Source organism: Lagopus leucura, unplaced genomic scaffold (genome assembly GCF_019238085.1).
Source record: "Lagopus leucura isolate 7727_CA_CO unplaced genomic scaffold, USGS_WTPT01 Super-Scaffold_739, whole genome shotgun sequence".
Taxonomy (NCBI): domain Eukaryota; kingdom Metazoa; phylum Chordata; class Aves; order Galliformes; family Phasianidae; genus Lagopus; species Lagopus leucura.
Window position 1 is genome coordinate 19,622,284 of NW_024962255.1, and position 12,010 is coordinate 19,634,293.

At 40.0% G+C, this 12,010-nt stretch overlaps 1 protein-coding gene across 1 annotated transcript in view; it reads left to right on the plus strand.

The window, feature by feature from the left end:
• Positions 1–12,010, plus strand: part of TBC1D12 (TBC1 domain family member 12) — a 34,709-nt gene that overhangs the window by 5,638 nt on the left and 17,061 nt on the right. The window contains exons 2-3 of the mRNA XM_042863023.1: positions 5,477–5,600; positions 11,404–11,460. Coding sequence (XP_042718957.1) covers positions 5,477–5,600; positions 11,404–11,460 — 181 coding nt within the window. The remainder of the gene's footprint in view (positions 1–5,476; positions 5,601–11,403; positions 11,461–12,010) is intronic.

Below are 12,010 nucleotides of genomic sequence, written 5' to 3' on the forward strand. Positions count from 1 at the left end.
AGTAAGACGTGGTAGGAGAAGGGTGACCAGCATACTGAGCTGCTGATTCTACTTTTCTGCTTTTTGCAACGTGGGAGACTCAGCTGTGGCTGGGTCATCCCCAGCAATGCTCAGTTTTCTCTCCTACTTCAGTTCCTAGTGCAGCCATCAGTGTAGGATCTTGTCTGTGCTGCTGCTGGGCATTAATGAGGATGTTTGTATGCTGGATGCCAGAATTCCTTACTAGGTAAACAAGCCATCAGCTACCAGAGGTATTTGGGCGGTTTGTAGCTGTGAAAGGGAAGTGGAGCAGATTGCAGAGCTTGCTGCTCCTCCTGTTCTGTAGGTAGCTGAGGGGTGGCGTGCAGAGTATCTTTCTTGCTCAGGCTCAATCAGGCTGCCAGGAGCAGTAAGCACCATGAGCTCAGGGGCAGTCCCTGAATGATACTGCCCTGTGCTGAACTTGGATCAAAGATCTGTAGGCTGTGTCAGAGGTGAAGACATCTCACCTTGGTCATGAAAATGTATCTTGGAATGGAGGCTTTGGACTTTCAGTACAGTGCCTGTGTTGGTGATAAAGCTGCTGACTTCATCTTAATGAAAGTGAGTCACAATGAGAATGGTTTTAGGTAGTTTTGCCTTATTAGGTTGGGGATAATTGGAGATGTCTTGGTGAATAGATGTAAGAACTTCTGTTGTCAGATAAAAAAGGGAATGCCTCATATCTACTGCTGGTATCTATCTTCCCATCCTATATGAGCCGCTGCAGCTTGTCAAGCTAGGGACTGACATATATGTTTGGCTTTATGGGATGAGTGGTATGGGATGGCTTGACTTGTAAGGTATAGAGTGTGGGAATGGACACAGCAAAGGCATATGGGACGTTATTGATGCAAGGAAGAAAAGGGGCTTCCCCTTAGTGGAGCTGAAGCAGCTGTTGGATGGGTGGGGAAAGGGCTCTTCTGATACTGTTTTGTTCAGGGCATGTTGCTGGCTAACCAGCTGTGGCTTGGCAGGAGTATGTTTTCTTGGTTGTTCAAGAAGTAGCTACAGGTGCTCGACTGGGTAGTAAAAGTTCTCCGTGTGTCACACCTCTGTGATGTAGGATTTTGAGTTAGACTGCATGGGCAAGTGGCAGTCACTGTTACAAAAGATTAACTATAGCATTTGTTAGGTACAATGCCTGAAGAGCTGCTGAGCTGCCCAATTAAATATGAAGGTGATAGAGGAGCTTGGCACACAGCTCTGTTTTGCTAGCTCACTCAAATTATTGTGAGCCTGCACTCATTGTCGTTCTTTACTCTTTTGGTATTTGGGCATCCTGAAATTCACCTTCTGCTACCTGTGTTTCTGACTACTTGAGCCAGTTTATAAAGCTAACGTGTGCAACACCTCTTTGTTAGAAGCATCATTCAGACTTTTAAAACACTGTTTGCCAGTGAATGTTCTGGACAGGGTGTTCTGCGGTATTGCTAAACGCTGCCTACTCATAAAACTTCCAAAATGTTCTTGTGTCTGTAATAAAACCTTTCGCTACCAGAGTCTGTAAATCCACTTTGGTACTGGTATCAGCCAGGAGGAACCTGAATGGTACAGCTGATCAAATTTAGGTTCTTCAGTGCAGCTCCATGGTGATTTGTTTGTCTGGGTGTCCTCAGCAAGTGGACAAAAATCTCTTCCTTCCCTACTCAGTTGTTCACAGCTAGCAGTTTATGAGATTTCAGGTATATCTAATTTAGGCTGAAGCTTTAGATACCATTTCTGATGGTGTTGCTGATTCGTGTTTCATTAAGAAACCAGAAACCACAACGCTGTGAGCTCGGTCCTACAAGAACTTAATGCCTTAATGTCTATAAAAAGCCTGGAATATACCTCTTCTAACTCTTCAGTCACACAGCCATCTGGATAAGCACTACCAAGTGCATCTAAGTCACTTCCCGAACAACTTTTTTCTGCCAGTTTAGATGTCACAGACCTATTTTATACACCTACAAAGCTTATTTAAAAATGAACTGTAAATGAAGTAAGAACAGACTGTGTGCACAAGCAGAACTGTGTTTTTGTGGAGATGCAAAATCAGTTTCATCATCCTATGTACTCAGTATTTCAGTGAGTTTGACTTTTTACTTCAGATTGCTTTTATTCATCTGGGAATTTTATTGGAGTTGGTAGATTTTAACGTACTCATGTTATTGCAGGCTAGTTTGGCTTTCCAGTGTTTTTTTTAACTCTTTTTTTGTCATTTTAGTTAAAATAAAAAACAAACAAACAAAACCCAAAAGAAGATTCAAAACCAAGCAAACAAAAAATGAAACCAAAGCCAAAGTGAAAATCCAGAACACAACACCACCCTCTGAGCTGTTTGTACTCCTGCAGGGTGCTCGTTTGCAGCATTATTTCCATGTTGGATTCCCCTCCTGAGCCTTCACGATTCTGTAACAAAATGTTATGTGGGAGGGAGAGAGGAAGCTCACGATGATGGATGTGATGCTGTTTCTTTCCCGTTGGTGTCTCGCTTCATTGGATTTAATGTGAGAAAGTTGTCTTATACTGTGTCTAATATCAGATACTAGGATGTTCATTAAAAAGGAAAATAGAACCAGCTCTCACTTCCTTTGTTGGTTCTTGTCGCTTTCAAATCTTGTTTTCTCAGTGTTTCCCTAGGTGGAGTTGTGATGATTTGATTCTCTGATATGCAAAAAGAAGTAGAATGGTTCCTTGGCTCTACTCTGATGGAGGAGGCAAAGCCCTGCTGGGACCCCCATGTGCCTTAGCTGACTGAGTGCTGTCAGATTGCTCTGCCTCGAGAACATCTAGTTATAGCTGTGTTGCTAGACTTGCTGGCTTAACAGCTGGGCTGGTTTTCTGGGTAGTGACGTTAGAAGAACAATGCGGAGTAAGTCCCGCTTGCTAGGACTGTATTTTAACTTCCTACCTTGCAACTTAGCTGCATTTCACTGTTTTCTTTTTTGTTGTGGCTCCAGCACAGTTGCCACTTCCTGCTTCTCTATACCCACACTGTCCAGCAGCCTCTCTATTCTTGTAGCCCTCAGACTAACCGCACGTAGCACATGGGCTGCAGGTTGTGGTTTTATGGTGGGAGTGGAAGGTTGAATTAGAAACCTCATCTTGGTTTAAAGCTAGAGGGCTGGAGGCAGTTAAAGGCTGTGAGTACTGTTTCTTAGTGCTACTGTTAAGATTGCTGGACTCAAATGGGAGGTGAATAAAGTTGATTGCTATCAGTAATACAGCGCTGTATCTCTACACCAGCAGAGCTGTTTTCATGATGAGTCTTCAGGCAGGCTCCTCTGAGGCTGAAAACCCAAGGGTGTGCACTTAGAGCGGACTGAAAAGCAGCTGCTGGTTTTGTTGGGTGCCCAAAGCTGTGAAACACTCATAGCCTGTTGTTACCTGCATGGCACAGAGCTGTGGGAAGGGAAGACAGACATGTTTGATTCCACTGTAACAGTAGCAAGGTGCTATTCAAGCAGCGTTTAGACTTCACCAATTTATCTTAGCAGCAAAAGTAATTTGGAAGGGAAAGGCAGGATGGAAGCAAGCAATTTGTGTGCTGCAGGTACCAGGAGGGCATAAGCCTCCTTGGGTAAGGAGAGAGCAATGCACCTGTGTGTGTCACTGCAGCTGCTGTAGCTGTGTGACTGTGGGAAATGGTAGTGTAACCCAAACCCTGTTAAGCATAGGTGTTTTGCTATGTGGTATCGATGATATTTTACTCTGTGGCTAGAGGTGGTTTTGTTCTTCTGGTACTTCAGCAGGTGTATGGTTTGAGAGCACTTCTATGCACTAGCGTGTATACAGTATACAACTAGAAGGGAGAAAACATTGCGCGACTGTCCCTGGGCTTCTGTGAAGTGGAACTTCATTCAGTGAGTCAGTGTAACGTCTCTGTTCCTCTTCAACAAGCATCATTGCTCAGTTTCGCAGTGTAGGTTTGTCAAGAAGTTTTGAAATTCTCAGGTGGATTTTGAGATTCCTTATCAAAATGCTGTTTTCTGGGACTTTTCCTAGGATCTGCAGATCTCATGAATATTCTAAGCAGCAAATGCAGTGCACTTCCTGCAGCTCAGTGAATGCAATCTGTAAGCATTCACAGATGCTGTTCATTAAACAGCGTTTTTGTGAGGCTTCCCTGTTGTCACCAGCACATGAGAAGATGTGATGCTGTTAGCTGCCAAAATAATGTATTAAGAGTGTGCTTCCATCCTGGGTTAAGCAAAGCTTATTTGTAAACCGCCCATTAATTACTCTTGGATTAGAGTTCCTGTGTGAGGTTGATTCTGACGAATGATGCAAAGCTTGATCAGCTTTTTTACCTTCAGAAGGCTCAGACTTTTATGGAATTCTAAATCAAATATACTATTTGTTTCTTTTGTGCCTTCATGGAAAAGCAAAAACAGGCCTTTTGTTAGTTCAGTACACCACAGAACACGTGGAACTGTATTCTGGAAAGCTTTTTGTAGTGTTGGGTTGTGCTTTTCTTTTTTAGTGAAGTTTCTTAAGAGCCACAAACATGCTTTTTTTAAAATGTGGAGATATTAAAGCCTTCTGTATGTTTACATGCTGTACTTTTAAATCTACCAGCTTCCTGGTTAATCATAAACCAGCTCTGATATGGTGACAGATTGCCATCAGGGTTAAATCTTCCAGTTGCCCCTGGGTGGGCATCAGTGAGGTAGTGCAGGCAGCATCCCATAGTGTGTGCAGCACCTGCATGGTTGCAGTGAGTGCAAGGAGACAGCAAAAGGGAAAGAGGCAAGCGGTGTAACTTAGAGAAAGCGTATCAGGAAGGGTCTTGGACTTAGAACAGAAGACAGGAAAAAAATGGTTCCTACTGTGACCACGTGATGGGTGGCTTTCTGCAAAGTAATTCAGCAGCAGGGTCATCTGTCTGCTTGAGTGTAACTGCATTAACCACTGGCAAAGGATGTCTGCTAAACTGGAGCTGTGTGTGTTTTCCCTGGTTTTCTGGTCCATGTTACAAAAGTTCAAGAAATTTAACAAAGTTTGTGGAAAATGTTAGTGAATATAGTAGTTCCTCATTTCTTTTTTAAATCTGTGTTGCAGTGTGTTGCACAGGGACTTCCAGAGTTTTGCTCTTCAGTTTTCAAATAGTCTGTTGTCAAACACCATGCGAAAGTGTAGAAGCTGCTGCATGCTCTGAACTTACAGTTGAGGAAGTGTTTGGTATTGCTGAAACAGCTTTGGTGTTGCATAGAGTAGCTTAGGATTCCAGGGTTAAATTGAATGTTAAGTAATTCTGTATTAGTATCCAAGTGACTGCAATGAAAGCTACTTCACTTCAAGTTAATTACTTTAAAGAGAAAGCGAAGGTAGCGCATTGTGTTTGCTGAGCAGTAAATCTCTGTAGTGGTGAATTGAGTTTAAACTTGAAGTGAATAAAAATATTTGTGCACACAGTAAACAAAAATAAAACCTTCCTTTTTTTTTTTTTTTTTTTTTTTTTCCCTCCCCCCAGAAACTTTTTCACTAAAAGGACAAAGGAACTCAAACCTGCTGTCCAAAGTGCTCCTGGCTGGAAGTTATTTGGAAAAGTGCCCCCCAGGGAAAACCTTCCAAAAGACTCCAAAATAATTCAGCAGGTGAGTGGACATTGCATGACTCTAGGCAGAAAGCTTGGAAGAATTAATGCATAGGTATTGCAGCTCTGTTGCCGTTGTCTCCACATTCCTGCTACATGGCCATAGGGTGTTCTGTGGGATCTGCGTCTAAAGGATGCTAGCTACTGAGAAGGAGGAGTTGGAATTTTATGACTGTTATGTTCCTCAGCACACCTCAGTGCTTATAAAGCATTGATACGTGTTCGAAAGTGTAAATTCTGTAAACACTAACACTGTTTTATGGCTGTTTAAATCAAAACATCAACACTCTTACTAATTATCCATAAAATGTTGCCTCATTTAACATGGTACAATTTTGTAATGGTTAAATGATTGCAAAATACTGTAGTCTTCCTTTAAGGTTCAATCCTGAGTTAATTTGCCTGTTTTGTTCAATAGGATCCTAATTAGGCTTCTATATTGTTTTCAAGCTAGCTAGCTAACTGTTTCAAGCTAGATAATAATTTAGCAGAATTTATCCTGTAAAAGCATTCTTGAACAGTGTTACAAAACCAATCTTTTTGGATCTAGCTCATCTTTCTGTAGTCCTTGCTTCTTGCCTGTAAACTTGTTATGTCGGTAACTGGTGAAAAATGGCGTAGAATTCGTGTCATCTTTCACTTAGTTTTTTTAAATCTCACTTGAGCATTTTTTTTTTTTAAATTAAAAATAATTGCAGCAGTGCAAGTTGAACTTGTTTGGGATTTACAAGGGTACTAGAGAAAAGTAATTCCAATTTCTGTCCCTTGATGCCAAATTTTGTTACTTTGTCGATTCTGCATTTTCACTCCAGTGGCTGAAATAATAATAAAAACAGCTCAGTCTTTAAAGATGAGGAATTGGTAATGTGTCAATAAAGTTAACATACAGTGCCAAAGCTGAGAGGTTTTTTCACTTAAGAAATATGAATGTCTCTTGTGTTAATGAAAACAGTAACTGAATCTCTTGAGCTGCTTTTTTCTTTGTCTCCTCTCTTAAATTCCATATGAGCTGATGTGTTTGGCAGGTGCAAATAGCTGTGAATGAAGCAGTGTTCAGCCATCTTCTAGAAAGAGCTTCGTGGTGAAAGAGGGCCTTTTGGGAGCAGCTAAAGTGAAAAATAAGAGGTTCTTTTTGAAGGACTTCAGTGTAATGAGAGCTGTCACACAGTGAAATGTAGGAAAATAAGGAAATGATGAGATTGCTGCAAGTACCATATACTCTGAATTAAACTAGATGCTTTTTCACTGCTTTCAAATATACTTTTCTCATAGAAATGTTTTATTTTTTGGCAGGAGAGGGCAGGTGTGTTTAGTTTGTATGCAGATGAATGCTCTTGGCCTTGTGCTATGAAAATACCATGCTGAAAATCCAGATGTTTCGTCCATCTTGTGAAATGAACATATGCACAATGCTTACCAATCATCTGCTTCCTATTTTCTAGCAATGAAGATGTTTGTTTGACAAATGACTTAAAGTCTGCACAAATATTTTTCTTATCCTGTTGTTTCTTAGTGACTGTTTTTCTTTTAAACTGTTATTTTAAAATGAGTTTTTTAACTTCTCCAAAGTGTCAGAAAAGCAGAAATATTTAAACAGTGCATTGCCTTTAGGCATGATTGAGTTTGTCTTGAAGGCTATTCATGTGGCTTATGTTAGAGTGGTTGCCAAATTAAGATTGGATTTGTATAATTTGGAGTGTTGTGTCAATAATGGGTAATATTATTAGGTTCTAAATCAGGTAAAGCATGTATGGTCTTTAGATAAAGCGTCATGATCTGGAATCCACACTTACGAAAGTAAGGATCATAACTAGTGGCATATTAACTACAGAGTTAGATCTACAGTATCTGAGAACTTGATTGTTAAAGTGAGAGAGAACCCTAATGTATCCATATTTAACATAAAGTGTCTTGTATATATGTGTAAGAGTTACAGAATAGTTCCTTGTGCTGTGTCTTTGAAGAAATGGCAAAAATTTTTATCAAAAGGATTCAAATTTGTTAATCTGGCCATAGCCTAGAATGAATATAGGCACACATTGTTATTGACAGTGAGTGGAAAACAGCATCTGCTCTGCAAGTGGCTGACTGAGGTCCCCAAACTCAGTTCTTCACTATTGAGGATGCATCCAAAAGGGAAGCAGGCAAGAAAGCAGTTACAAGGCCTGTAAAAGCTGATACAAGCTTCATTTGTCCTGTTAACCACTATTCTGCTACCTGATTGGAGATGAGCCTTGGTCTTAAATTTCCATGTTTCTGTCCTGGCTGGTGAAAGCTTCCCTTGCTACTTGTTTTGGTGAGGATGACAGTAAATTCATAATTGCATCTAAATTAATAAGTCTGTCAATGGGAGTTGCTATATATGCCCTTGCAGAAAAGTCCGGTGGTGATTACAGTGTCTTGAATAACTTCGTCCAAAAGTCTGGAAACTTAATTTGGGATACTCTTTCAGGCATTTTTCAGACGACAATGTTGCCAGCTCTGTCTTCAGAGACTGTCTGATGAGCGCAACTGTAAATTTCTCTGTAGTTTCATACCATATGTGGAAGATAATTGCTCTACCCAAAGCACGCTGCTGAGCCTGCATGTTTGTGGAGGTGGCAGAGCCCCTCGCAGCTGCGCTGCCATCAGCATGCTCAGGGTGCAGTGCTCAAACTCCAAGTGGGCCAGAGGCTGAAAGGTCTTGGCAGCTGCCCCTGCCGGCACTCAGCTGCTGGCATGCACTGCTCCCCTTGGACTTGGAGCTGCCCAGGCAGGATGTGATTAAGGCCAACTCTTTTACTGGACATCTCCCTCCTCTGGGCTTCCTTCCTTTGCTGTTTTTTATAAAAAGGGAAAATAGCAACACTTTAGGATTGCAAATGTCACGTGCATTTGATAGTTTTAGGAAGTGTGCCTTTTTCATGAACTGCAGCTAATAAAACTGGCTGTTACGAGATGTATGTGGTCATTAATGATCAGTTGGGTACATTCTTTTCAGTCTGTAAAGAAATCTGCTTTCAATTAGACCTCTGAAGTATTTTAACACAGAAGCATTTGAAGCCAGAACTGATTTGCAGGATGATGTGTACTGACTGAAGGGCAAGTTCTGTTTAAAAAAGCAAACTGAATTTAATTTTCTGTCCTTATGGTTAAAGAAAAATCTGTATTAGTGATCAAAATGATTCTCAATATCAAACCATTTCATTTAGCTCTTTTGTTAAAGCACTCTTGAATATTTTTTTATTAATTTGTTTACAGTTGTGAAACTTTAATGCCCAATATGCCCAAAGTAAGGGGAACTCAAAATGTGTGAAAATGCATTGCAAAGCACAGAAATGGATTTGGTATATGCTTCACTTCATCAAGACTTTTAACGGAGTACAGCCAGTAACAGCCTTATGTGAGGGGGGACTTCTGTTCATGTTGACATATGAAAACTTGCAGTAATTTATTGATTGCTTCTTTGAAAGTAAAGTAAAATAATCTTTTCCAAAAGCTGTCACCTTGTACACAAAATGGCAAGTTATTAACTGTAGGCCATCAATTAAATGCTAACTGTGATTTAGATGTTGTCTAATGTAGTCTCTATCCTACAGCTAACCTTTGAAAATAGTGGGTTTGGCTTGCTCTGAAATCTTAAAAACAAACAAACAAAAGCTCACAAACAGAAACACCACCTGTATTTGAGGGCTGATAAACTTGTGCATATTTTTCCAATGTTGTTATATCCCATCTGAAATCTAACAGTGAAATCATTCACTGAATCAGCACAACTCCCATGGTCTCCCAGCGCCAAGAATTGTCTGAGGCTGCTCTTCAGAGGAACAGATGTGTTTTCAATCAGCCTTCAGACAGCTCGGGCCTTCTGACTTGCAATAGTAATGCTTCAAGCCAGTCACTGTGGTTTCAATTTAAGCTGTGCATTAAAAAGTGCATGACATGTTTGTCAGCAAATCTAAGGATGGGGTATCTGGAAGAAGTACATAGATACAAGGCTGAAAGGTTTTCCGTGAGTGATTTTTATCTAGATAGAGGTCACGCTGGCTCATCTTGCACATGCTGCTGGAAAGGAAGAAGGAGAAAGGCAAGAGTTCTGCCTGTTCAAATACAGTCAGAAATACATTGGTAACAAATTTCCCTGAGACAGGGATGGACAATGTTGTTTAGTCTTGCAAGGATCACATAGCACCTAAGTAGCATTTAGTTTGCTAGTAGGGGTGAAAAGAGTGTGACGTTCTTATTTGCAGATGTGGCAGTTAGGTTCTCAAGAAACATCTGTCATCTTTCCAGAGTGTATGTGCAGTGAGAAATGCTGTACTACAGGTAAAACATTTGTATTTAGAAGTGTTTCAAAGACCTTCCCCTGTAATTTAGGCTTCAGTAATGATTATCTTGTCAACAAAGTGGTAATGAAGCTTGTAGGATCTCAAATGCTCCTCTGTTTGCAGAAAGTATATAAAATACAGTCCAGTTGCGAAGACTTACCCATCTGCTTTGACAAGGAAAATTTGTTGAGAATTTCTGAATCTGCTTTTTGACAGGATGATTCCTTTTCTACTGGGTCTTTGAATTCCTTTAGCAAAAGGGTGACAAGAGAATTGTGTTTTCTTTTAAGAATTAAGGTTTTGCAGGGTAAGCTTGATATGCTGTGGTAGGAAAGTCATTGTTCAGGTTGGCTATATCAAATTCCAAGAGCACAGAAATTAGCAAAAAGATGCATTTGACATGGTAAAGATGTACACATTAAAAAAAAAATAGTATAAGTTTTAGCTTTCTGAGGCTGGCATAGTATTTCCATACTGAAAAGGAGAGTGTGGCAGCATAGATGGAAGCCTTCGGATTTCTTTTCTCCTATGGTATGCATGGTGCAGAAAGAGGTCAGTAACAACACTGAACTTGTGATGAAGAGCTTAATTCCTCTCACTCTTTCTAGTGCTGTAAAAAAATGCTTCTGAACAATGGCTTTATCTGTTTAGGCACTCCTTTTTAAGCTTGAACTTTTCCATTAGATCGCTGGGTTCAATCTAGAATGGAAGCCTGCGGAGCTTTGGTTGTGTAGGTATAGGGTCTGCTGTATCTGGACATGCTTTTGCCTGATAACCTTGTTCAAATACAGTACGAAGGGTTGCACATTGCTATTTATAATCTTAAATCTGTCCCTTATATCCCAAGTGACTATTTAGAGCCTCACAACCATGTCCAGGTTCTCAGCAGCTTGTTGGTGAAGTTGAAGCGTGGTGCACTTCTGAGCTCTCAATGTAGAAATACTGTCAGACCATGGTGTTGGAAGGTGAGGGTTAAAGGCATTCAGTTGGGTGCAAAATGCAGTGTAAGATAAATGGGAGGAAAAATGAATCATGAAGATGCAGCTTCAGAGCTAACAGTTTCTGGAATGTCAGATTCTAGACCATGATTTGTTCTTTCCTTTCTCACAGTGTACCTGCTGAGGGTAGTGCTGAACTAAGTGTAATGATTACAGGTGGTGTGGTCTAGGGGAGGGATGTTGCATCAACACCTTTTGTTATTCACTTGAGAAAAGTGCTATGGAAAAAGATCTTTTGAGAAAAGGTGCTGTTGGAATAAACTACATGAAATAAAAAATAACCTAATGGGAGCTTATACATGTCTTGCTCAAGAGTGTAGTCTTTGTATTTTTTTGTGTTTTGAGGGCTGGAGGAGGAGGAGCGGCTGCATCTATTTTTTTAAAGATAAGCACTTGATGATAAGCACTTGAATTTAAACTTCAGCTTGCATGTTGCTGTATTATAATGGTCTTTTCCTTCATTTATTCACTAAGGCTTTGCTTCTGTTTTTCTCATTAGGATGACAGTTCTGGCAGTCTTGCGTCAATATCTGCTCTCAGTCTGTTAAACACAGGGGTATGGAATTTAATACGTTTTTTTTTCTAGTTGTATTCAATGCCATGCATGGGACTATGTAGCACTCATTAAAAATAGAACAAACATTGCATTTTCACAGTAGCATGAATATTTTATGGCACTAACCATCAACTCATTAGATACCATTAGTAAAAAAAAAAAAACAAAAACAAACTTTCACACATAAATCTCACTAACAACTTCAAGTGATAGAGTATTGTTTATTAACATACTGCATGTTCTTGAATAGCAGAAGGTAGAGTAAATTACTGTCAAGTTCTAGCATTACCTTTGCTTGTTGTGCATCCTACTTAATGGTAACAGTTGTTAAAATGACTTAAATCTTTATTTTTGAACACTGTATAAATTTGACAAATTGATATCCTCTAGAGTTTTTCCCATCTCTAAGTCACATGAGCAGTAGCACTTCAGAATTCCAGATGCTTTTAATCATACTTTCCAGTATAAAACTGGAACTGTAGAAAGGTGCAGCTGTTGAAACTTTTGTTATGTGGTGTTATATCTTCCATTTGCTGTGACTGGTTTGCTT